General features: G+C 45.7%; 2 protein-coding genes across 4 annotated transcripts in view; one reads left to right on the forward strand and one right to left on the reverse strand.

Annotated features, from left to right (window-relative positions):
- LOC147604914 (CwfJ-like family protein) overlaps positions 1 to 27,050 on the reverse strand; it is a 100,050-nt gene that overhangs the window by 27,020 nt on the left and 45,980 nt on the right. For 2 of the 3 annotated variants that reach the window (XM_086794133.1, XM_086794135.1), the window contains exons 8-9: positions 9,272 to 9,339; positions 8,471 to 8,897 (exon numbers count right to left, since the gene is read on the reverse strand). In XM_086794133.1, the coding sequence (XP_086650259.1) occupies positions 8,471 to 8,897; positions 9,272 to 9,339 (495 nt within the window). The remainder of the gene's footprint in view (positions 1 to 8,470; positions 8,898 to 9,271; positions 9,340 to 27,050) is intronic. The other variant, XM_086794134.1, reaches the window with a different exon arrangement.
- On the forward strand, positions 1,664 to 2,542 carry LOC147604915 (uncharacterized). Its single transcript, XM_086793893.1, has one exon. The coding sequence runs from the start codon at positions 1,664 to 1,666 to the stop codon at positions 2,390 to 2,392; it is 729 nt and encodes a 242-aa protein (XP_086650019.1). The 3' UTR covers positions 2,393 to 2,542.

Below are 27,050 nucleotides of genomic sequence, written 5' to 3' on the forward strand. Positions count from 1 at the left end.
GCCTCAAGGCTCAAGTGGCATTGGGTAAGTTGTAATTTCAAGTTCTCACTTCTAGTTTTGTTGCTCTCCTACACTCACCTCTTGCTCTAGCCTCTCCATTGGCAAGCCTCTCCTACACTCACCTCCATTGCTCAAGCCTCCTTGGCACTTGAGTCTTGCCTCCATGGCATCTTCATCGCGACCATCCCCTGCACCTCGTTCCGGCGGCGCCAATATGAATAGAGGAAGGAGGACCGAAGGTTGGTCTTGGTGGGAAGAGGTCAACTCCGATCATCCTGGAAGTGGAGGCGGCTCTTGCCCATGGTCCTGCAAGCTATGTCCGTATAGGCGAACGGGTGGGGCGGATAAAGTGAGAGCTCACCTCTTGCATGAGCCCGGTCATGAGGTCCGATTTTGTGATCATGTCACACCGAAGACGAGGAGGAGGCTTCTTGAACGTGTTGCCGCACATGAGGCCTTGCTTTCAAGGAGGAGAGTGCCGCATGTGGCCGTGGATCCCGCAACACTAGTGAGGCCATCCCAAGGTTCGGCATCCCCATGTGCATCCACTTCATTGGCACCCGCGGGTGCATCACCCGCCCCACAAGAACGGGCCCCAACACCATCCTTCTCCATGCCGACCGCATCCACACTCTCACGCCGACAAAGTACTCTTGAGGGTACCCCAAGAAGAAGGAAGAGGTGGACACGGCCATAGCCCGCTTCTTCTTTCATGACCACATTGCTTTCCATGCTACCAAGTAATCAAGAATTAAGATGTCTAGCTTAAGATCTATCATTTTACAATGTTCCTCTTACAAGTTACTTGAGCTTTAAACTTTGAAGTTCATCGGTTATTAAATTATTCATTTTTTGTGGATAGATCGGACTACTTCAAGGTCATGGTGAAGAAGATAGGGGAGTATGGTCCAAACTATACACCCCCATCATCGGAGTCCTTGCACACCACATTGCTAGAGAAGGAGGAGAGGCTTGTGGAACAAGCAACAGAAAACACGAAGCGACAATGGGCAAGGAATGGAGTGTCCCTGATAGCTGATGGATGGAGTGATACGCGGAAGAGGTCCATCCATGGCCTTGTCGCATATTCCCGCGGTGAGATGTACTTCATCACCTCACATGATGCTTATGGGATCGGGAAGAGTGCTGATGTGCTAGCAGCAGAGTGGGCTAGTGGCATAGAGATCATTGGCCCAGACCTAGTTGTGGGCTTTGTTGCTGATGGGGAGGCTTCAAACAGGGCAGCCAGAGCGATCATTTAGAGCATGTACCCCAACATCACCGTGTCATTTTGCATGGCACATTGCTTAAATAATCTCTTGAAGGATATCGGGGACTTGCCATGGATCCGGCCTATCATCCAAGTGGGCAGCCAAATAGTGACATTTGTCACAAACCATCAGTTCCTACGCCATGAATTCTCCAAAAAATCTAGCCATCAGCTCCTTAAATACTCAGATACGAGGTTTGCCTACAACTTCTTGATGCTCCACCGATTGAAAGAGTGTAGTGGTGCATTGAGACAGTTGTTCATTAGTGACGAGTTCACTTCTTCACCATTGGCTTCCACTGAGACAGGAGCTCTATGCAAGGAAAAAGCAAAGAGCCCTGATTTTTGGGAAAAAGTGAAGTGCATTGATGCTATGGTTCAACCTATTGTCCGATGAGGCTTGTGGATGGTATGAAGCCATGCATCGACAAGGTATATGAGGCTATGGACAGTATGATAGAGAAGCTGAGGGATTTGGAGCCAGATGAGGAGAGGTGCGAGGAGATCCGTGCCCTATGTGTGCGTAGGTGGAGCTCCTACTCCTCTCCTTTGCATGCAGCAGCCTATGTGGTGAACCCTGAGTTTCAGGGCATAGGGCAAGAAAGCGACGCAGAGGTGAGCAAGCTATGGAGACTTGTCTTGACTCGACTTGTGCCTAACCCAAATGTGAGGCAGAAGATCCGTGACCAGTTGTCCACGTATAGGAGCTTTCAGGGCTTTTATGGAGACATGGATGCACAGGATGATCGCTTCAAAGTTGGGGCTGCTTTGTGGTGGGAAGATTTTGGTTCGGATGGACCTGAGCTTCAGCATCTAGCCATCTGCATTCTCAGCCAGGCAGAGAGTTCCTCTTGCCTAGAGCAACTTTGGAGCTCATACAGTCACATTGCATCGAAGAAGAGGAACCGTCTTGGGGTGGAACGGGCAAATGATCTAGTCTTTGTGAGTGCAAACTTGCGAATGCTTTGCAAGAGTGCAACTGCAAAGGCTGATGCTTTTACCGAGTGGGAGATGTCTCAAGATGATGAGGAGTTGGCGGAGCAAGTGGAGGACATCTCTATGGAGCCTGCAGGCATTGCAGGGACCCATGATCGTGAGGCCAGCACTTCACATGCCCCTTGAGGCTTTTTGACATATGTACTACTCTAGTGATAGTCTCTTTTTTGTATGCCACTTACCTGGTTAGGGCCTAGGCCTTTGCCCTTGTCTTTTGCTTTAGCCTTTGGCAACTGGGTCCTGGGTGCCCGATCTCCTTTTTTGTAACACCCCTTTTTTTGCTAGTATGACTTAATATTGATGATTTGGAAGTGTAAAGTGACTTTGTTTTAGTATTGTTAAGTTTCTTGAATGAGTGCTGACTTAAAATTGCATATTTTGTATGCCATCCTCCGTTCCCCGTCCTAGTTCCCAGGAATCCCTGTCCCCGTTCCCCGTCCCATGCTACTATGCCCACAGCTAGTGAGTATTCATTAAAGTTTGGTGCTCATGTCAGTTGTGCCTGTCACTTGTGTCATGAATGATGAATCATGATTCATGACTCACCCATGAATTTTGGTATTTGAATTTTGGCAGAGAAGGCTTGCTTTGAGAGTGCTCTCATAGGACTGCAACTCAGGTCCTTGTGAAAGAAATTGGAGATCATGGACCCTTTTCAACACAAAGAAAAGGAACAAATTTACCACTGCACAATTAGAGCGGTTCGTTTACTGTCATTACAACCTCCGTCTACTTGAGCAGAGAGGCCATTCCATAGAGCCCATACAGGTGAATGTCGACAAAATCGACATCAAGAAAGTGAAAGACATCCAGGAGATCCCACCTAATGAGCAGGACATTTACACCATGTTATATGAGGAGGCGATGCAAGGAACCTGGCAAACCCGTAGGCGCTCTCGAGCCGTAGTCGAAGTTCGAGTGGGTACACATGGTGCTAGCACGAGTGTTGCAGCTGAGGCAACGGGGACAGAGGATGCGGATGACTTGTCCGACTGGGTTACAGCTTCTGAGGCATCCGATGTTGAGGATGAGGATGAGGCTATGGAGTTGGATGATGCAGAGGAGGATGACTAGGCTTCTAGAGTCTAGAGTCTAGTATCTACTTAATACTTAGTCATTCTCAGTTTTTTTACATCCTACACTATACAGGTTCATTTATGGGCATGTCACATGCTGACATTGGATATTGTTGTAGCTATTAGCCCATAGCCTTCAGTCTTTTTTAATGTATTATGTCACATGTGCCAGACTGTCAGTTGCCTTGGCCAATGGCCATGGCCCATGTCACATTTTTTATTTTATGGATTGCTACTCTTGAGTCTTTAGACAATCTTTTTGGTCTTTTACTTTGCCTACCCCTCACTGTTCTACTTTCCCTACTCCTCGTCCTTTAGCTCCTCCTAGTACTCAATGCACTCCTATCCCATCCACGATGCCATCTCCCCAACATGCGACATCCTCATGTCACCACTTAGGTAGTGCCGGAGGGCTTCTCAAAGCTATTCGGCGATCTAGAAGAGGGGGGGGGGGGGGGGTGCAGCCGATGCTTTGGAGGAGGTGCACAGTCACCTTTGCCTATGGAAACAGACGAAGTGCTCGGGGAGGGTGGTATGATTTACTATACCCTTAATGAGAAGGGAGGACCTTATATGGATGACACGGGATGGGGGGTTTATTATACCTTCTATGTGGACTTGAGTGTTAAGTTTTAACATGTCTCAGACTTCAGTTTGACATACGAAAATTGCTATGTCTTGCCTTTATTTACAACCAAGGCTGTTTTTTTTTTTTGTTTCTTGGAAGAAGACAAAATAAGCAATCCTCCAATGGGGACATAGCCCAGCGGTGAGGCCTTGTGACTCCGTGGCCACTTTGTGACCACAAGGTGGAACACATTGAGGTGGGAAGACCAAGCTGCCTCCGGGTGGGTACCAAATTGCATCTACAAAAGAATCTACTCAAGGAGGGGAAAAGCAACCTCTACTGGCCCAAGGAGGGGCTCCCATAGGGGAGTGGGACTGTGCGACAACAAGGCCCAAAATGGCCCTCTATAACAACCCAATAGGCCCCCAATTAATGGCCTTACAAGGCATAAAAAGGCTCTTTATCAAGACGGCCAGGCTGGTCAACAGGGCCAGCTGACCTGGTCGGCTGGGGGGGCCAGCACTATATATAGCTGCCCCTCCTTCCCATCAATCTCACCAACAAATATAATCAAGCAATCGGGCCTCTACCACCTGCGCAGCACATCACTGCAGCAGCCCGGCCATACACACATATACATCATCACATTGATCAACGCAACCAGCAGCCGACACTCTACCACCTGCGCAGCATATCACTGCAGCAACCCCGCTAACCAGCACATCATCTTCATCAACCTGCATTCTGCACACAGCAGCAGCCCGGCAACTAACACATCATCTTCATCATCGGCTATACGACCTGCGCAACACACAACAGCAGCAGCCCGGTGATCAACGCGTATCTTCTTCATCATCCAGCAGCAGCGTTGCTGCTCCTGTTACTACAGCCTCAGCATCGGCACTCTGTTTCACCAGTTCAGCACGGCGCTGTTCCCAGCCTGCCCTGTGCGCAGCACCTTGCTTCACCATCGACAGGAGCACCCTGCCCTCATGCATATCTGCGTTTTGCCAGCCACCTTCCTCGGGATCCTTGCTCAGCACACTGCTCTTGTGCAGTCCTGCGTTCACAGCCCTCAACATCACTCAGACTGCCACCGTTGTCCTCGATGCAAGCCTTCGTCATCGACCGAGCCTCTTGCTTGGACTTCATCCTTGCTTCATCACCGATCTACTACTCAGAGTCACTTCATATGTGCCTCATACAGAGGCCCTCTTGTACTGGATTACATTCACCATTACACATATACTCATTCATCCATTTCATGATGTATTAATTTGCTCTAATCTCTCGCACATCTGGTCCTTCTGTCCCTTTTCCCTAACAGGGACCACCTACAGAGTATCATGTTTGTTGAACAGCTCTCCCTCTATCTTCATGCTGTAAGTAGGGTTCTCTAGGAATGTGACATTATTTCCTGAATCTGAGACAGTACAGAATCCAGCTTCCCAAAAATTCTTGGAAGGAGAAAAATAAGCAATCCTGTGTGACCACAAGTTGTAACGCATTGAGGGAGGAAGACCAAGCTGCCTCCGTGGGTATCAAATTGTGTCTACAAAAGAAGGGGCTCCCATAGGGGAATGGGACCACCTACAGAGAGTATCATATTTGTTGGACAGCTCTCCCTCTATCTTCATGCGTCTAAATTAGCAAGTAGGGTTCTATAGAAATCCGACTCCAGGTTCCCACTGGAATCACGCAAGGAATTGCTACTACGAATAGCCTTGGGTCATTTGTTCCTGCATGTTCCAATTCCAAAAGGAAGCCTATACACAAGGTTTAGGTAACTCCCTCCTCAAGGTGTTAACAGCCTGGAGAGTAGAGCATGCAGCTTGGAGACATCAGCTACGTATACACTCTCAGACCTTATGGGGGGCTTGGGTTGCAGGTCTAGCACAGTCTTCCCACTCCTAGCTTTTCTTCACTCCACTCCCAGCAGAGGAATAACTCTGATAGATTGCCTATTTAGAAGGTAACAAGGACCACATCCTCCCCAGTTCTACTGTGATACCCAGGAAGTGATCAGAGAAATTGCCTTTCCCATCACCTCCTTTAAGGGTTCCTTTGGGTGGCAAATTTTTTTCCTCAAACATATCACTGCGTAACCCCACTAGTCTTCTCCTTGGAGAAAGAGGACAGGATTTTTAAAACCTGATTATGCAGCAATCCACGTGTGTGCACATGATACAGATCTGGTGCCCAAAAATGATGAGCATCAGTTGAAAACATGTTGGATTGCCGTGAGCTCTTTTTGTCTGGCATCACATTTTGCAGTGAATGCAAAAAACGGACCAAATTGAGAACTCTTATGAAAGGTCCCTTTTTAGGCATAATGGAGCAAGGCTGTCAATGACATCTTGTAGAAATGTGTTCTGATGATTTCACTTAAAAATTCTAGGGTAGCTACTAACAAGGACTACAAGAGTTATTAGCAACAAGACAGTTTCAAAAGACTCTGCTGCACTTCCTTATACGTTGAAAGCCACCTTTCACCACTCTGAGCAGATTAATTTCTGTCTGCAAACAATTTTTGTGGGCTGCTTCAGCAGAATAGCACATCATCACATAAAAAGAGTGCTGCCAGTTTTAGCACACAAGATGGCTACCAAATGGAAGATACAAGCTTTGCCTTAGCTCGAAAGAAGATTGGAACCATCTCTTGGTTGCAGAAAAAGAGTGTAAATTAATCAATTCAGCCTGACCTATAGCAAGTTCCAAGTAATGAATGACTTAAAAGAAAAAAGCCATGGAGCAAATGTATTATGTTGGAGGGGTCATCTCCACTATTCAAGGTGCTTCCCTGCTTTATGCTGGCCGACTGGGCTCTCTAGGTGCTATATAAGCATGGGCTTTGCCCTGAGTTGTAACATCTCATTTTTCCACATAGTCTAGGATCTTGGCTGCACCTACAGTGTGCCTCGTGCTGCCTACTCTAGCTTTGTACCTACAAAGGGCTGCATTTTCTTCTGGATACCCCCCTCTAGTTGCAGAAAGTCTCTATCCTGGACTAACTAGAACGTCAGTTTCTAGTTGCCACACCCACCCAACCTTCATCGCGCATCGGGAGGGACTCCCGTCCTTACCCCTCTACTTTCACCTCAGCTTATGCTTTCGCTAACTGGAACGTCAAGTTCTAGTTGCCACACCCACCCAACCTTCATCGCGCATCAAGAGGGACTCCTATCTTCACCCCTCTGCTTTCACCTCAACTTATGCTTTGGCTAGTGGTGGTCGTTTTTTGGCTGTGTTCTCATCTACAAGCATATTTTTGCTGAATTGACAGCCTCTTCTACCTTTTTCCCACCCATTCCCTCCCTCTTGCTTCTGAACCCTCTCTCTCTTTCTTGCCTTCTCAAATCTACAAGCTGCGTTTTCTTACGATTTAGAGGAGTAGTTTTCACGCAGAGGGTGGCTTCAAATACTAATACTTTAACCATTCCCAGTTGGAGAAAGACTCCAAATTTAATGGCTCCAATTATCCCCAGTGGAAGGATGCCATCTTTAACCTTCTGGTGGGTCTTGATCTTTGGTGGTTCGTCGATGCTTCTACTCCAATGCCCATCCTCGCAACTAACTCACCACAGACTGTGAATTCGTCAAGTTCTAGCATGGATCTTCAGGCTCACACAGTCATCTCCTATAACTTGAACCAACCATAGCTCTCGGAATTTTCCAGTATGGATAATGCTGCCCAAGAGGAACACCTACAGCCGCAAATTTCATCTCAAAGCCCAACTCAACAAGCTGAAGATTTCTAAGACCGATGATGTCATGACCAAAGTGCAAGAACTCAAGAAGATGTCAACAACAAGCCATCTTGGATGTCTGAATTCCCAATGATGACTTTGTCATTGAGTTACTAGGCAAACTTCCTCCATCTTATCAAAATCCTTTAAGGATACCATTGCCTTTAGCCCTATTTTTCCCCCAGTGGATGCGGTGACTGGTGTGCTTCAAGACAATCTGCGACTCTTCCCCTACTGACTCTTTCACAAAACCCGTTTGTCCATTCGAAGTCCAAGCATATTGCCATTCATTATCATATGGTTCATGACTACTTGGCGCTCGGTACCTTTAACACTGGAGTATTGTCCTACTAGGGACAACGTGGCGGACATCTTCACCAAGGCACTTTCCAGACCAACTTTGGGTCACTTACTTCCACATGCCAGGATCAGTCCTCTTCAGTGGAGCTGAAGAGGAGGTGTTTGAGGGGTCATCTCCACTGTTCACAATGCTTCCCTGCTTTATGCTGGCCGACTGGGCTCTCTAGGTACTATATAAGCATGCGCTTTGCCCTCAGTTGTATCATCCCATTTTTCCACATAGTCTAGGATCTTGGCTGCACCTACGGTGTGCCTCGTGCTGCCTACTCCAGCTTTGTAACCACCTTTTGGTGACTATCATTTTCTTCAGTTCCTCTGCATCCTGTATTTGTGAGCTTCAGTTTTCTTTCACTGTTTGGCACTTTGTCATATCACCCACAATTTGACATTAACTAAGCTATGCAGACTTAAAAGTTCAAAAAAACTAAAATACCCACTAGAGTTCTCAACATACCTGCATAGGAACAATGAGGCAATGTCCTTCCACAAGAGGCTCCCAAGGGGGCAACATAAGGTAGCACGAATTTGCTATAGAAACGGTGAGATGTTTAGGGCGCGATGGGTTGCTGAAACAAAACTGGCAGCGCTCTTCTTGTGTGATAATTCTCTTGTGAGCTTGGATGGCCCGCTTGGCTTCTTTGTCCCCCACATTCTTGAATGCTTTTTTCTCTGCCTTCTTGGACTCTGAATCTTCAAAACCGCCACTTCCGAACTCATACTCATCATCAACGCAAGTTAATGTGTTGTACTGCTTGTTATGCAAAATGCTTTCGACCAGACCAGCATCTCCACCATCACTTTTTTTGGATCTGCAATTGTAATCACCGACAATGATTTTCAAGCTTTGCTTGTAGCTCAGATGATGCTCCCGATGCCTTGGCCTGTATATTATAGAGTAGATTAGCTCTGCATAAGTGGTGCTGCATGAATAAATAAGATAGATATACCCTGTTACAGTCTTGGCTTCTTGCTGGCCGTCAGAGAAATCTCTCTGTGCTTTAACTTTTAAGTAAGATTAGTATTGTATGTTTCAACCAAGCCCCATTTATTAAGTCCGGTGTCATTGAAAAGCATGCTTTGTAATTTACGCTAAAAATAGTTCAAAATTACTTCTTGTGTTTTGTGTAACTTTTTTCATTTCCACGTCTTAGATTTTTGATTTGAGTGTTTAACTCCAAGAAAAAAACCTTGATATCTGAAGAATCCATTGTCAACTAAACTCATATGCATATTTCACAGAGAGAAGACTTATTACCTTGTCTCACCATTGCCTTGCCACTGGACAGGCGATTCTTCTTCTTGCTTCTTATTTTGCAATTGGTTCTAAAGCATTAAAAGTTCCATATTAGTAAAACAAATTATGCACTAAACCAGTAGTACAGGTAAAACTACCACTCAAAACAATGCTAAAGTATGCTTAGCATATCCGGGCATTTTCGGCACATGACCCTAAACCCATTATTCTGAGAAAAAAGCTTATGACTACATGCCAAAGTTCCCCTATCACATCCCTGTTTCTCAAAACATGTATGACAGAAAGGCAGACTTTGTTAGAAGTTCTACAGATAATGGCTCTCTCAGGGCTGACCCATATGTTTAGAAACGCTGGTTAGAAACCTTATTTTCAATCAAAAATATGAATATCAAATGTGCTGGCATTCTGGAGAATTCTGAATGGTCGATGCGAACAGGCTGCATGGAGAAGCATACATGCTGCACGGATGAGGCATATAGGCTTTTCCATTAAGGTCGGGCAGACTGGCCTTAAGACTTCATACTGCATAAGGAATGCTCTGTACAATCTGCAAAGTACAGTTCGGATCATGGGGCATAAAGATTGCAACTATAGTGTCTAGACAGAAAGTGAATCTTCAACTGAATTTCTCATAGTTTCTCAGTAGTCAAGATACAACCATTGATATGATGAATGTGACAGATCAAACTATGCAAAAGCCAGCTACAGGAGGCAGGCTCATAGTAGGTAAGGGCAGCAGGTAGAGAATTTATGATCATTGCAGACCCACACGAGACATCTCCCCTTGTGATAACTTGCAGGCATGTGCTGCAAGGTATTCACAAGAAACAACTAAAGCAACAATCCTTGAATTTGTTCAGCCTTGAGTTGATAATGCAAGAAAAGAGAGGTTCAGAGTAAAGAAGCTGCCTACAACTTGAAAAGACCCACTCTCTAAGCCATCCAAAGCAATCAAGGATATGACTTGCCTACCAAGGCGCTTGCAATGGAATCAAAGAGATCCCCCAACCAATGGCACCTCTGCTCTCCAAGCTGCCAAGAGTGGTTCAACGACATTGAGGGAATCCCGCTGGGCCCTAGCAACTCATTCCCTGTCCTCATTAGGAACAGCTCAATCAGGTTCAATAGTTTTCAGGAAATCCACCAGTGACTCATTTAATGTCCTAGTCAGGAACAACTCAATCAATTGCAGGAAAAATCGTTTTCCTGTTTGAACCAAAGGTCGAAATGGCAAGCCAATAATAGGTGACACAGATGCTTAAGGTGCAGGTAAAAACAAGATCTTTTATATTTCTGAAGAGGGATTTGATTACATGTAAGAGCATCTCTTGTGAGCGCTTGGGCTGTTGATTTTCGTCTCGCAGCTCCATGGATTGTAACACGAGTGGTTAGTAGACAGATGCAATAAGAACTCAAATTGAGTGCACCTGGATGGTATCCTAAGACGTTCAGTGGGTCCTGTTCTTGTTGTCCTTTGTGGCCAAGAAAGAAGTGATAAGTCTCTCGCTAGAAATTTGGTAAGAGTTACGAAAGACAGAAAGCTTGATACTGACCCCATTTGTTACATCCCAAACTGGGCAGAGACTAGTATTAACCAAGGATTGGTGACTTAAGGTTAAGGGGATGAGCTAATCCAAGAGAAACTAAGGCTGTGGGTTAGGATAAGCGTTAAAAGCTAGCCCACAAGTAGGGTAAGGGCTTAGCCAGGCTTAGGGACTAACAGGACCCTCAGGACAAGGCTAGGGCTAGCAAGGATAACCTTGGGTCACGTTAAAAGTAGACTAGAGGCTAAAAGGGTAAAAAGTATAGGGTTGAATGTTACTGATAGCCATGTCTGATCTATAAAAGTGTACCTAGGTCTCATTTAAAAGCATACTAGTGGCTTAAAAGGGCCAAAAGCCTAAGAATAGGCCTGACTGTTAATAATAGCCAGGGCGGATGTATAAAAAAGTACATAGGACTTAGTTATTATTTTTATGGAGGAATCCACAAGCAAAGGTGTCTACTAGGTACGTGGGACCTCAAGGCCTCGAGTGTACATCCTCATGGTATGGGACCCCAAGGCTTACTGTACGCAAGGATGGCTCACAGCAATCTGGAGTCTGGACCTCAGGTTCGGGGGTGATTACTAATGGGAATGTATGGCTGGTAGGAGAGTTGCTAGCTAGAATCCACATTGACCTTTGTGGGTGCCTCACGCTAAATGTGTCACAAAGTCAGTACATTACTATTGTCCCAAAAATCGACCAAAGGCCCAGCCATATAGTCTCATGGTCACAAACCTAGAAGTTCCCAAACTTCACTTCTACCCTTTCCAAGATTCTATAAGGTCCACAGTACCTAGGCGATAATTTCAGCTACTTCCATGTCCTGAAAGTCTAAGAACTCTACACGAGTACACTCAAAGAGAAACTACGCCGCAAGGATAGCATTCTGTAACCTCATGAACTTGTTAATGTTGAGGACTTGTCCTTTGTTTCAAATAAGCTGGAGCTCACTTCATTTCCAAGGATGTGAATTTCTAAGGAGGGGAAGTATATTTTGTACATAAAGCTAACCATAGGGTTAGCCAACCTAGGTTTGCATCAAATCACGATCTGCATTTGCATAGCATTCATCCCCATGTGCATGTAAACCATTGCAGAAGCCTTAGAACATTATTCATAAAATTTTTAGCATATTTATTGGCATTATTATCATCATTTATCCCATTGGCAAGTCGTGTAGCATTTAATGCTACAGTCAGCCAGCTCAATAGCCACCCGACCAGCACCTCATATCCATATAAATAGCATCGTTTTGCATCTCATCTACCATCTCAGTATTCAAGCATAATCGATTCAGCATTCAGCCCTTTGGATCATCATCACTTGGAGCATACAAGCATACATCAGCATAAAACGCATCATCAACAATCAGCCCAAGGAAGAAGCGCATCAGCCCTTGCCTTTCTTAGCCTACAGCAGATTTCAGCATACACATTCATCATCGTTTGCTCCATCCTCCCGGGTGTTGGGGTAAAGGCATTATGCCCACCCTTATAGTGTGTACAAACCCATAAGTTATAGTACATAGTACACTTAGTACTTTTAATGTACTAAGTGCACTATGTGTACTAGTGCAATATACATGTGTGATAGGGGAGTCACACACTCATCTTGGTGAGTTGACTTATCCCCACAACTCTCTCTCTCTCTCGCCCATGTTTCTCTGTGTATGTCTCCCACATGAACCCTAACTCCCATTCAACTGGTATCACAGCCGGTGCCCTTTGAATCTCTCTGCTGCATAGCTCTCGTTTCACACAGCCTTTCTTTTCCTTCATTTAAGGGCACTTTGCCTTTAAGTGGGAGGTTGTTGGGGTAAAGGCATTATGCCCACCCTTATAGTGTGTACAAGCCCATAAGTTATAGTACATAGTACACTTAGTACTTTTAATGTACTAAGTGCACTATGTGTACTAGTGCAATATACATGTGTGATAGGGGAGTCGCACACTCATCTTGGTGAGTTGACTTATCCCCACAACTCTCTCTCTCTCTCTCTCCCATGTTTCTCTGTGTATGTCTCCCACATGAACCCTAACTCCCATTCACCGGGTGAAGGTAAACGCAGCATATTCATGCATTTATCTTGCATATTCACAGCCTAGAACAGTCCCAAAACAGCCCATCTCTCAGCCACAATTTGCAGCCTTCCAACCGGGAAAAGGTAATTCGTCTTCTAGAAAGGATAGCAATTCTAGCTCTAGTTCAAGGGGTAAGAAGGATAAGGAATTCAAACCTAAGAAAAACCCTAAGGAAAAGGCTAGAGCAAGCATCACTGGAGGCTATCTTCCTCCAGAGGAGCAACAGAAATACCAGTCAGAAAACCGATGTTTTTTCTGTCATACCATTGGGCATGGTAAGAAGGATTGTTAGAAATGGCAAACGCAGCAAGCCTCCAAGCCACCTTCTTCCACACTTACCACAGCATCGCATGCTCATCCAGCCCCGCTTACTACCACCAACGTAGTTCAGCTTTTACCTTCTACGCATCCTATGCCATCCGTGGTATTTGATGCTAAAAGCAAGAGGGTGAGAGTGATGCTGCACAAAAAAGCCTGATCTGAGCTTATGGCTGTGCCAAGGGTCGCTAGTTTGTAGTCCTATTTGACATGGGCAGTTCTGAGGACACCATCTCTCCCCAATTGCAACACTCACTTTAGGCATATTTACATTCAGTGTAAACATTTTGCCCACTATGTTGCCTTTTTTAACCAACCTACACTTATCTTTAAAGTCTTCTACATAAGAACCATCAGAGTTAAACCAACTTGCACTTATCTTTAAAGTCTTCTACATAACAACCATCAGGGTTAAACCACACCTGCAAACCCTACTCAATCATCTAGCCAACAAAAACTAGATTCTTTGTAATGTTCGGAACATGAAGTACATTTGCAAGGTAATTCACCTTACCATCCTACATAGACAATGGCACATCTCCAACATGGGCAATTGGATGAGTAGTATCATCCCCTGTTTCAATGTGGAGAAAGTCTTGCAACTCTTGTTTGCAAGACAATGGGCTCTACATAAACGCCAAAAACTCTATCTTCAACCTTACAGAGGTTCAATACTTGGGCTATATCATCGGTTCCTCGGAGATTCGATTGGACCCCTCAAAGGTTCAAGAGATCTTGGTTTGGGACATTTCTATGACTGCCAAGAGATCCGTTCATTCATAGGTCTTTACCAGGCCTATAGTACGCATGTTGACCAATTTTCCAACCTTGCAGCATCTCTCACCGACTTGCTCAAGGGGGTAAAAACCCGTAGACAAAAAGTCACAGTTACATGCAAGGTGCTTGATGCAATCCGTGCACTCCAGAAAGCGGCCTCAGAAGCGCCTATTCTGAAGTTCACATCTTGGAATAAACCTTTCGAGGTCATTACCGATGCAAGCAATGTAGCCATAGGAGCTGTTCTTCAGCAGGACAATAGAGTCATAGACCCATAGCCTACTACATTTGAAAGTTGGATGTCGCCAAAAGGAATTATTTGGTTTATGCTTCCGCCATCTCTAGCCCATCCTTGTTCCTAAGGCAGCGCCCTCAGGTTGTGGGCATTTCTTCATTTTCTCGACAAGTTTCGGCCTCTTTTGGTCTTCGCCCCTAGGAGGACTCCATGGTAGCCACTCCATCTCGCCTGACTGAGGACGTCGTTACCTGCCTTTCGTTTTCCGAAGCGGACCTGCAACTTCTCACTACGACTGTCACATCCCTAGAGGGCTCCACTCTCGTATGCAAGATTATCGGTAGCCGCCCCGCACGTGGCCAACTCAGAGATCTTCTTCAGGCTAGCCTCCTAGGTGCGCAGCAACGATCACAAATATTCATCCTTTGGGGCGCGGCAACTACCAGGTTAAGTTCGACTCACCAGCGGCGTCTGATCTTGTCATGCAACTGAGCCCCGTTGCACTGCGTATGGCCCAGCCCTTCTTTGCACGGTGGCAACACGGCTTCAACCCGGCATCCGACCCATTAGCTGGAGTTTCAGGTTTTCCCGTGACAATCTGCTTTCCAGGCCTCAAGAAGGAATACCTTCCTCTTCTCCCCATGATTGGTTGTGCCATCCAGAGAGTAATGGGATCCCCCCCACCCACCGCTGCCTCGGCCCTCGCACGAGCAGCCGGGATTCCATCTCTCCACATTTGTATTGCCTCGCCGGATTCTGTGCCTCACATGATATCTGTTCCCAGTCTTTGGGGCGCAAAGAATGGAGTATTCTGGCCTTCCAGGCCAAAGCTTTATTTGCAGACAGATGGGTCATCTGGCCAGAGTTTGCCCTCAGCGTCAAACTAGGCGACTACCCCCGATGGTTCCCCCCTCCTACTTCCCACCCATATCCTCATCAAGGGGCTGAGGGAGGAGCACGTTCCCAGGCCGCGGAGCACCAAGTTCCGACCATCGATGACCCATCAGCCAGAGAGTGGCAGACGGCTGGTCGCCAACCAAGCACCAGAGCTAAGCATCGCAACCGTGCGCGCCAGGCTGGTAACATGCAAGAGGATTCAATTCTGTCTGAGAACCATCTCGAGCACTTATCATAGCACCCGCCCGTAGACGGCGGACCCTCTCCAGTCAAAGAGAGGGTCCCCCCCCCCCTCCGAGGTGGCGACTTCTCTTCTGGCCCTCAGTGCTCGGTGGGGCAGGTTGACCCCACCCTAGCCTTCCCCAACAGCCTTCCTCTCCGATGGATACCTCTCAGCAGCATCCCCCTCCAGCCCCCCCCCCTCCTGCCTATCCAAAGCATCCCCATCGGCCCCCTACAGCCCCTAACCCAGAGAGGAGACAGCCGGCAAGTACCGTTCGCCGCCTGATTCATCGTTTCTCAGAGCCGGTGGAGATGACCATTGCGGCCTCACGAGTGAGGGCTCTTCCACCTAAGTCTCTAGGTGAGCCCCCCAGGATCTTGGGGCAGCCTATGGATTTTGTAGTTTCTTCCGATGTCTTCCGACGTAAGGGACAGACAAGTTTGAGGAGACCGTAGCCCCTATTCGGGTATGTGCTATACTGGAGCTCAGCGAAGCTATCCCTCTAGATGGATCTTCACAAAGATGCGAGCCCATGGTTTTAACCCCACCTTTGAGGACAGATTCGCAGCCAGTCTACTTCGTGCTTGGGATCATCTCATGCCAGCCCTCAGACAGATTGCTCCATCGGCTTCAGAGGAGCAGCTTTGGCAGCCTTTGATCTGGAACCCTCTGATCCGTTTACCTAGTTGGCCCGACCGCACATATCCTGGGGCGCCTTGAGGCATGGGACCAGCCAGGTCTCTTGGAGATTGGGTTGCACACAAGCAGTTACCTCAGGAAGAGCAGGACAGAGGCCTGACACGGATCCGGGGTAGAGACAAGCTCAGCATCGACATTGACTCAGCTATTCCTCCAAAGTGGCTAACTCCTATTCCAGACCTGACACACCAGTGTGGCTAAGCGTGTTCACCAGACATGATATCCTCGTAGCATTCCATGGAGCAGATGAGGAGAGTGGTCTGCTCACTTTTTCTATGGGATTACATGGCAGATTAGAGAGATCAGAGCACCCCTTGGAGGATTTCAGAGGCTACACCTTGCAGAGGGTGAGGGTGATTGGTTTTCGGGCACGTGCATGGCACATAGATCCAGCACCTGCCAAGGTGGCCAGGGAGAGACTTTGGCGGTTATGGATTTGGGAGTGTCGACCTCTCACACAGTTGCAGTGGGACCTTGGAGAGTGGACTTGGCATGATCCCACATATCGGGTGGAGACTCAGGATGCCCCTTTCTTTGCATATACAGCACGGCTCGGCCACAAGGTCCAGATGCCAGAGATAGATGGCACACCAGCAGCAGCAGCACACTGGTAGTCTCAGGGCCTTGGACAGCGCTTCCTTTCAAAATTCTATAAGAGGCTTTGGGGCAGCTCTTGGCCGAGGAAGATCACTCTCTTCCTTTGGTTGACGGCACACAAGAGTCTGGCAATGGGTGCTTGGCTGGCAGTCAAAGGTCGGTTGCCCGAGGTGCAACCACCCCCAGGAGTCTTAGCGACATTGCCTTGGGGATTGCCCGAAGGCTCGGCAGATTTGGCAGCGGATTCTCCGCAACTTCGTTGTGGACAGGACATCGACCCAAATGATCACTTGGGGTACTGTCGCTTGGGCCACTGAGGCTACAATGGTCAAGACTTATGAGGAGAATGGGGGAGGCCTTGCCCTCCAGGTCTCCCACCATCGTATTGCAGTAGTACCAATCTCAGCCGCACCTGCAGGTGTTGGCAAGCAACTAGGCTCATGCCAGCGATGGGAGATTTGCAATAGCATAGCAGCCTGGCACATATGGCGTGCTAGATGTACCGAGGCCATCGAGGGTACCCACACTCCGCCAGCTAAGACCATCAGGAGCATATGGCTCGACATCATTCATACCCTCCGCGGACAGTGGGGGAAGCTGCAGGGAGGTTCTCACTGCAGCTTCCCCCACTAATTGAAGGATATTTTTCTCGGAAATATATATATATATATCTTTGTTTTATGATGACAGAGAGCTTTTGGGTGTGATCACAATGCTCAAACATTGGAAGCCTTGTCTTTATGGTGGACAGGTTTTCAGAGTCCAAAAAGACCACCAAGAACTTAAGTGGCTTCAAACGATGCCAAGTCCCCAATGGAGTGATCGGCAAGCCAGATGGAGTAAAATCTTCCAACAATTTGGAGGAACAATCAAGTAGATCCCTGGTAAGCATAACCCAGTAGCGGATGACCTTAGTCGAAAGACCAGCATCCAGACCCTGTAGGAGTCTTACCATTCTCAAAATCACTGGAAAGGACTTGGATAGCATGAAAGATCACTATGTTGATTCCCCTGAGTTTGGTACTCAATACAGTTTGACCCTCAATTCTGAGCCTGGCCATTACTCAGCGCAAAACGGTTGGTTGTTCTACAAGAACCGCGAGTAGCTTTTCTCCATGATGCCCATGAGCCCATAGAGGTATCAACAGTACCCTCAAGAAATTGGAACGGTTCTTTTATTGGTCAAAAATGAGGCATGATGTTTATTCACATGTTCAAGCCTGTAAGATTTGTCAAAAAGTCAACGTTCCACATATGAAAAAGGTTGGTTTACTTCAACCTTTGCCTATCTCCCGACAGCCCTTTCATCGACATTTCTATTATGGACTTTGTAGGGCCTCTACCACCATCCACCGGATCTCATAACACTCGGTGTTTTACCATTGTGGATTGCTTTTGTAAGTTCTGCATGCTCATCCCATGCAAGCATACGAACACAGCCGAGGACGTCACTCGCCTTTTTCTCAAGCATTGGTACCCCATTTGTAGTTTGCCTAGCACCATTACATCAAACAGGGATTCCAAGTTCACCTCGCATTTTTGAACAGCATTATTCAAGAACTTTGAAACCAAGTTACAGTTGTCTAGTGCATTCCATCCACAAACACACGACCAGACAGAAATCTATAACCAGTTGGCCTTTCTCAAGTCATACTGTCATGACCAACAATCCAAATGGGAACATTTTCTTCCATTGGTCCAAGCCATCTTAAATGATACTCATTCATCCAATGTCAGACGTACTCCGTATGATGCCTTTGGTCGCCGTTTCTCTCCTCTTTTCACGAGAATCGTGTCTCCTTCTCTAGAGGCCAACAAGACGACGGAATCATTCTTCGAAATCATTGAGTCAGTTAAAGACCGCTTGACCAAAGCCCAGGAAGCTTGTAGCAGATAGGCAAATAAGTCTAGACGAGATGTCCAGACTCCACTTCAAGGAAGGAGATTAGGTCTATCTGCACATAATGAAACAAAGATTGAAACAAGTGGACAAACAATGTCAACTTGTCCCAAGCTTTCTTTCCGTAGTTTTGGACATTTTCCTATAGTTAAAAAAGGTAAGTGATGTCTCGATGAAGTTGAAGTTACCTAACAGTTGGACAATGCATAATATTTTCCATATGTTGGACCAGAAGTTTTTGATGTTTCAGATGAACGACAGGCAGGTGTGGTTGACGAAACAAAGTCATTGAGCCTGAGCAAATCCTTCTTCATCGTTGGAAGCATGGTTCTGATCGAAGACTCCGTCAATTCTATACAAAGTTCCGAGATCAAGGTACCCACGAAGCACTTTGGCTAGACGAAGAATTCTTTCAAGAGTACCCCCAATTATTAGCAGACTACTTGGAAGCCATGAACCTGCCGCCAAGCTAAACAGGACGGAATGTCACACGCACTCTACACTGTAGTGCATGGTGACAAGATGGATCATCATCAGTGCATCATTGTACAGCAGGACCCTTTACGATATGAAAATGTCGTATGCCGTGGCCCCATTGCAATCCTTAGTCCAGGATATGTTAGGCAGTCAACCTTACAATGTCAGTTAGTCAGTCAAGTCCCTTAACCGACTTGAAGAGAATCATTCGTGCATGTAGAGTCAATAGAAGCCTTAGGGTTTGCATCAGATCACGATATGCATTTGCATAGCATTCATCCCCATGTGCACGTAAACCATTGCAGAAGTCTTAGAACATTATTTAGCATTATTAGCATATTTTTAGCATATTTATTGGCATTTATTCAGCATTATTATCATCATTAATTCAGCATTTATCACATTAGCAAGTCGTGTAGCATTTAATGCTAGAGTCGGACAACTCTGTGGCCAGCTGACCAGCACCTCATATCCATACAAGGTAGTTCCAAACGTATGAAACGGTACTAGTTTAATAAGTGGTACAAAACGTTGACGATGATAAAGTACGTACAGAACAGTAAGTACTTTTCAATGTTAAAATCATATATATATATATTAATATATATATATTAATATATATATATATATATATATATAACAGCTTTTCATAGACAAGTAAAAAGTGAAGTTTGCACACATTGAACATTCTAGCATTTTAGTTGTACCTATACAAATTACTAGAGTCTAGACTCGGACTCCATAGTCAAGACACTCACAACACAGTGCACATAAACATTAATTCTTAAGTCTATAATCTATTGAGTTTTAAAGTCCTTAGTCTACACATACCCAAATAAAGTTCACACCATGATTGGAACAGTGAAAAAAAAAAACATGATTGGAACGTTTTGAACCATGCCAATTGAAAAAGACAACAAACTGAGTTTTTTATAATAAAAACCGTACTTCAACGTCTGAGAGTTCAAAACGTCCTATATAGAGTTCAAAACGTCCTATATCGTTTACGATGCATTTTTTATCCTAACTTGTATCCATATAAATAGCATCATTTTGCATCTCATCTACCATCTCAGCATTCAAGCATAATCGATTCAGCATTCAGCCCTTTGAATCATCATCGCTTGGAGCATAGAAGCATACATCAGCATAAAGCGCATCATTAACAAGCAGCCCAAGCAAGAAATGCTTCAGCCCTTGCGTTTCTTAGCCTACAAGAGATTTCAGCATACACATTCATCATCGTTTGCTCCATCCTCCTGGGTGAAGGTAAACGCAGCATATTCATGCATTTATCTTGCATATTCACAGCCTAGAACAACCCCAAAACAGCCCATCTCTCAGCCACAGTTTGCAACCTTCCTACAGCCCCTTCGAAGCGTGCATTGGCCTTGAGATTGGACATCATTGGTGCTTCTACAGCCGTGTACAGTTCAGACCGACTCATGGTCTTCCAAAGGTCTTGCGTTTGGCGTATCTACAGTCCCAAGTCAGTCATTCTCTTCAAAGTAATAAAGCAAATACTCCTAGCAATAGGAGGGGACTGTTCGTGGGTAATTTGGGACCCAATAAGGTATACAGATCTCTCTCTATCTCTATCTCTATCTCTCTCTCTCATCTCTTAGAGTGTGAAGTGATAAAGTGGATTGCTAAAGACTCATGAAACCCAGGATAAAGAAGGCGGTGTGAGACTTTGTGTGGCAGGATTCTACATCTAAGCATAATTCCGCTGCATGTTACATCTCTTCTAAACTTGTTGGTTTGCTTAGTGTATGCCTTCTGCACTTTGGCTAGGCACTCCTTTACTGACTCAACGAATTCTGAAAATATGTGTGGTCTTGTTGGCCTCCAACGAAGCCGACACCATCCTTGTAAGAAGTGACGAGAAACAGCGGCCAAATGTTACCTCGTAAGGAGTCCAACCAATACTAGAGGAGTGAATATCGTTCAAGATTGCATGTACCAAGGAAGATAATGCTCCCACTTCGACTGCTAATCATGGCAATACGACTTGAGAACATCAAATGCCATCTAATTTTATATTTTTGTCTGGCCACCTATCTAAGGATGGAATGCGCTATAACTTGGTCTAAAGTTGCCGAATAATGCTCTCCAAAAATCTGAAGTAAACTTGGGATCCATGTTAGATGTAATTATCCTTGGCAAACCACGTATGGGGTACCAAAGGTTAAGAAACAAGCGAGTGATATCTTCTACTATGGCCATTTTCTTGGATGAAACCAGCGTGTAAAACTTACTAAATTGGTAAAATGGATGAAATGAGCTTGTAAAACTTACTAAATTGGTCAATAATTGTCATGCATTGTGTATTCATGGATCAAAATGATGTTGGAAGGTGTCTTACAAAATCCAAGCTAATATCCTAGAAAGGGCCTTCTGGAACTGGCAAAGGCCGTGGCAACATTGCCTCCTCCGTATAAGGAACCTTCACCTTTTGGCAAATCTGACATGATTGGACATGCTAATAGACATCCCTTCTTATTTTGGCCAATAAAATGAACGCTTTAACTTCTCCAATGTACTATTGATACCGTGATGACTTCCGACAAGAGAGTCATGGGTATCATGAACAAGTGACTATCGCTTTCCCTTAGTATGTATAGCCGGTTCTTGTAAACCCTAAATCCTAAAACCCTTCCTGCTAGAGGACAGCCCCTATGGCTAAATTGCTAGCATCGATAATCACCTCAAAAGAATCATCCCATGCAGGAAACTTGAGAACCGGAGACTCGAAGGCAACTTTCTTCATTGCATCGAATGCCTTGAGTGCTTTGCGCATAATGGACACTTTTTGTGGACGCATCTTCACACCCTTGAGCAAGTCTATGAGGGTTCAGCACATAGAAGCTGCACAGAACCAGTCCGTACAGCCCCTACACACGTGTCAGAATCTGTCCGTACAGCACTGTACGGCCAGTTCTGCTGTCGCCTGAGGGTACTGGTGCGCTTGCTCCTGCTCCTGCTCCTGCTGTACCCGACTGTACCTGCTGTACAATCAGTCAATGTCGCCTGTACCAGGTCTGTCCAGCACCTGCCCTGACCGTACAGGGTACCTACAGAAGTACACGACTGTACTTGCAATCGTACCAGCCTGTACTGCCTGAATACTGCAGTTGCAGCCGCCTGTTGCAATCTGTACCTGTTCCACAGCCGCCGCCTCTGCCTGCAACAGTACTTGCTGTTGCATAGGACTGTACGGATGCTGTACGGCCTGTTCCAGCACACAGAAAATCAGCAGCAAAGCTTCTCTTCAGCAGTCGACTAGTCCCTCTTGCTTTCCACGCTTCCTCTTGCACGTATGCTTCACGCTTTTCCAAAAAGAAGAGAGAGAGAGAAGAGAGAGAGGCATGCACTCCAAAAGTGAAGTTGCCCCCTCCCCATATTAATCCTAGGGCCCCAACTTTAATAGTTATTAAAGTTTCCTAGGGGCCACTAAGGCCTAGGGGCAACCATTCATAAAACATTAAAATATTAATGTTCTAGTTCCCGCCTTCACACCTAGGGATGTCCACACATCATTAACTATGTCCGGGCACCCCCCCATGTGAATCATTCAATATTTTGACTCAGCAACCACCATGCCCACACTTGTGCTGTTCCATTTTCACAAGGCCATGATATACCCCCCTCTTGAAAAATGGCAAGCGTCCTCGATTGCATTCTGGTGATACAGCAAAATATCCAAAGTGAAATATACAATATGGCAAGATCAGCGTCCCAATCTCTCTAAGCCATGCACATGTATCAACATTCACTGCAAACCAATGGCGTAGTAATAGTCCAAGTTGTATACCACTGTGAACCATACATATCCACAAAATCCCATGTGACTAGTACACATATATCATAGAAGTCCCATAAACAGATGTACTGTCAGCCTCAGTACCTTCGGGTGAGATAAAAACTGCACCAAGCGACCTCTAGATGTCATCTGAGCCTGTCTGTATCAAGGGAGTGGAGGTGCTACCCCCCTCTTGAGCATCAGGTAATGCTCCAGACCCATGCTCTGCTGAACCTGAATGAGCCACAACAAGAGTCGGCTCTAACTCAAAGGCATCGAGATAAAGCTGCAAAACCTAAGGTGAATCTGTTAAGTCACCTTCCTCCATCCACTTCCCATCCATCGGTGAATAGTTCTTGAACTTCACAAGATAGCGACGGGAAACTTTACCTCATACCTTCCTTTCCTTATGTGCCAGTATCTGCTCTGGAATCAGTACCTCATCAAGTTCCTCAACTTCCGGCTGAGCCTCATCTGATACATCCTCAGGCACATCCCCACAGAAAGGTCTAAGGAGACTCACGTGAAAAGCATTGTGAATCCTCCAGTGATCTGGTAGCTTCAAACGATAGGCTACCTCACCAATCTTTTCCAATACCTGAAAAGGCCCATAATAACGCATGCTCAATTTAGGGAATAAGCGCTCTTTACCCTTCATCTTCTTGAGTCTAGCCTTTTCAAAGCGCAAAAGAACCCAATCACCCAATGCAAACCCTAAATCACATCTGTGACGGTCTGCGGCTTTCTTTTGCTTCTGCTGAGTTTTCTGGAGTGCCAACTTAACCCTCCGATAAGCTTCATCCATACTCTCCACATACTGATCAGCCTCAAAAATCTTATTCTTTGTATGCAAAATGGGTGGTACCTTCTTCCCTCCTTCCACAATCTCAAAAGGCGCCTTGCCTGTCGAGGTATGTATAGTGTTGTTATATGCAAACTCCACCAAAGGAAGATACTTTTCCCATTGTTGCTTGTGCTCTGACACATAACACTTGAGAAGATCCAACACTGTCGAGTTAGCCTCTTCTGACTGACCATTTGTTTGTGGATGAAATGACGATGAAAACTTGAGAGTTGTACCCATGTTGTCAAACAACCCTCTCCAGAACAAACTCGTCATCCGTGGATCACGGTCACTAATGATAGACATAGGCAAGCCATGATATTTGAAGATGTTCGCCATGAACAACTTCACCATATGATCCACTTTGATCATCTTACGCACGAGAATGAAATGAGCCTGCTTACTGAACCTGCATATGATAGTCCAAATGCCATCATTGCCCGTTTGTGTCTGTGGAAGATCAAATATAAAATCCATGGCAATGCTCTCCCAAGGTCTATCTGGAATAGGTAAAGGCTGTAATAACCCTGGTGTCTTTTGACGGTCAAACTTTACCTTCTGACATACGATGCATTGCCTCACAAAGGCATCAACATCCCTTCTCAAGGTTGGCCAATAAAAGAAAGTCTCCACTGCTTTTACCATGACGTCAATACCTCTATGACCTGCATACGGTGGAGCATGACTTTCAATCATAACCTTGAGTCGCAATGGCCTGGTAACACACAGTCTGCCATGCATCAATAAAAACCCATCTCTGAGAGTATATTGCTCATGCCGCTGACCCTCAGACATCTGATCATACAACTTTTCAAAGTCCTCATCATGGGCATACTACTCTTTCATTTCATCAAGCTCATGATGATAAGCAAGTGAAACTGCGGAGACATGTGGCTTGCGTGATAAAGCATCTGCCACTACATTCTTTTTGCCTTCCACATGCACAATCTGGAAGTGAAACATAGACAAAAAGTTTGCCCAACGCATATGCTTCTCTGAAAGCTTAGTCTGCGTGAGGAAATAACGCAAGGTCTGATGATCTGTCTGCACCGTGAAATCAGCCCTAAGCAAGTAGTGTTTCCATGTAAAAAGAGCGTGAATTACAGCAAACATCTCTTTCTCATAAACCTGTAAATGCTTCTTGACATCTTGCAATATTCTACTCTCATAAGCTATCACATGTCCCTCTTGCATGAGAACCGCACCAATGCTACTTCCACATGCATCACACTGGACAACAAAAGCCTTTCGGAGGTCCGGTAACACCAATACTGGGTCCGAAGTAAGCTTTTCTTTGAGCTTTTTGAATGCTGTAATTTCCCGATCAGCCCATCTAAATGGAGTTGCCTTCTTTGTCAAGGCATGAAGAGGCGAAGCAATTTCAGCAAAGTACCGTATGTAACGCCTATAATAGGAACACAATCCTAGAAAGCTGCGTACATCATGCACGGTCCTCAAATCTGGCCAATTAAGAATCGCTTCCACCTTTGCTGGATCCATACGGACTCCATGCTTAGACACAATATGCCCCAAGAAATGTATCTCTTGCAAGAAAAACTCACTCTTCTTGCCATTAACAACCAGCCTATGGTTCCTGAGTTCTGCAAACACAATGGCCAAATGTCTTCTATGCTCTTCCTCCGTTTGTGAATGCACAATCATAACATCAAAGAAAGTGCCCACAAACGCTCTATGAGGCCTGAAAATCCTGTCCATCATTCTATTAAATGTGGCAGGTGTATTTGTCAAACCGAAGGGCATAACCAAGAACTCATACAACCCAAACGTGGTTCGGAATGCTGTCTTATGCACATCCTCGGGTCTAATTCGTATCTGATGATACCCGCTTTTCAAGTCAATACGACTAAAGACTGTGGAGCCCTGTAAGCGATCCAAAATGTCATCGATCCTCGGTATGGGGAATCGATTCTTGATGGTATTCTTGTTCAGCGCCCTGTAATCAATACACATGCGCCAAGAACCATCCTTCTTTTGCACCAAGAGTACAGGTGAGCAAAAGGGTGATGAGCTAGGCTGTATCAACCCTTTATTCAAAAGCTCCTGCACCTGACTCATAATCTCTTCCTGTTGGGCTGCACTAACACGGTACGGCGGTCTATTCGGTGGAGTACTACCAAGAATCAGATCAATGGCATGATCCTCTGGCCTCTCAAAAGGAAGTTCTCCTGGCAATGACTCGGAAAAACAATCTTGAAACCCACATAAGAAATCAGTCTTGTCCTTATCTAACATAGACAAATTAGACTTAGACTCATCATCTTGTGCATCCTTTACATAAATCAAGTACGCAAAAAGATGCTTTTTCAGCCAAAGAGGTGATAGTCCAAGTGGTAAAGTGTTTGCCTAGGACCGAAAGGTCTTGGGTTCAAACCCTGCTTGGACCCCTCAACGGCACCTCTCATCCGCGCTCTCCATAAGCTTCCCTTTCGGCGTCGATCGTGTTCTGGCCGCCTTTCCCAGGAGGACTCCAGTGTAGCCCCTCCGCTCTCTGTGGTCGAGTGTGCTCGTCGCCCTCTTCAGAGGGCCGCGTAGATGATCTTGTAGCTCACGACACCAGTGTGGCTGGGACGTTGAGCGAGTTGTAATGTTAACTATTAGTAGGATCTCTCTCCCGGAAAAAAAAAAAAAGATGCTTTTTCATTACTGATGAAATCGCCAAAGCGGATACAATAGGAACAGATTCCCCTTTGAGTTTTACATCCAATACATGTTCTTTCTCTCTATGAGTCAGAGTGATTTTCCTATTGTAAGTATCCACCACCGCATGTACTCTGTGGCACCATGGCATTCCCAACAAAACATCACAGCCATCAAGTGGCATGATAAAGAACTCTTCGCTGTCCACATAACCCTGCAAATGAAGCCGAAGCTTCCCAATGATAGGAGTAACGGGTTCTGCATACCCTGGACAAGCCATGTTAGCCTCATGTAACGGCCCCATCTCCTCTGCACAGATCCCCAATCGGCCAGCCAAATCTTGTGAAATAAAGTTGGCTCTAGCACCTGTGTCAAAGAATATCAAGGCATTCTGATCTCTCACTTTGCCCCATGCCCTGCACAACTCTGTCTCTTCACCACCTGGCTGTTCCCCCACAAGATCAGGAACTAACCCTGCAAAAGGTTTTGGTTTCTTTGACTTGGGCTCTCCTTTATTGTCAGAGTCCTTTTGGGACTTTCTCTTGGGGCAATTAAATGACATATGCCCCTCTACTGTACAGTAAAAACATTTCCGAGCATCTCTCAAAGCTTGTCTTTCCTCAGAAGTCCTCTTGGGCATTGGCAACTTCTTATACTTTGTCTCTGAAGACCCTTTAGCATCACGAGAAGCATGCCCAGATTTTTCAGCTTTCTTGCTCAAGTT

This window comes from Cibotium barometz, chromosome 60 (genome assembly GCF_041138505.1).
Source record: "Cibotium barometz isolate CiBa-2024 chromosome 60, ASM4113850v1, whole genome shotgun sequence".
Lineage (NCBI taxonomy): Eukaryota > Viridiplantae > Streptophyta > Polypodiopsida > Cyatheales > Cibotiaceae > Cibotium > Cibotium barometz.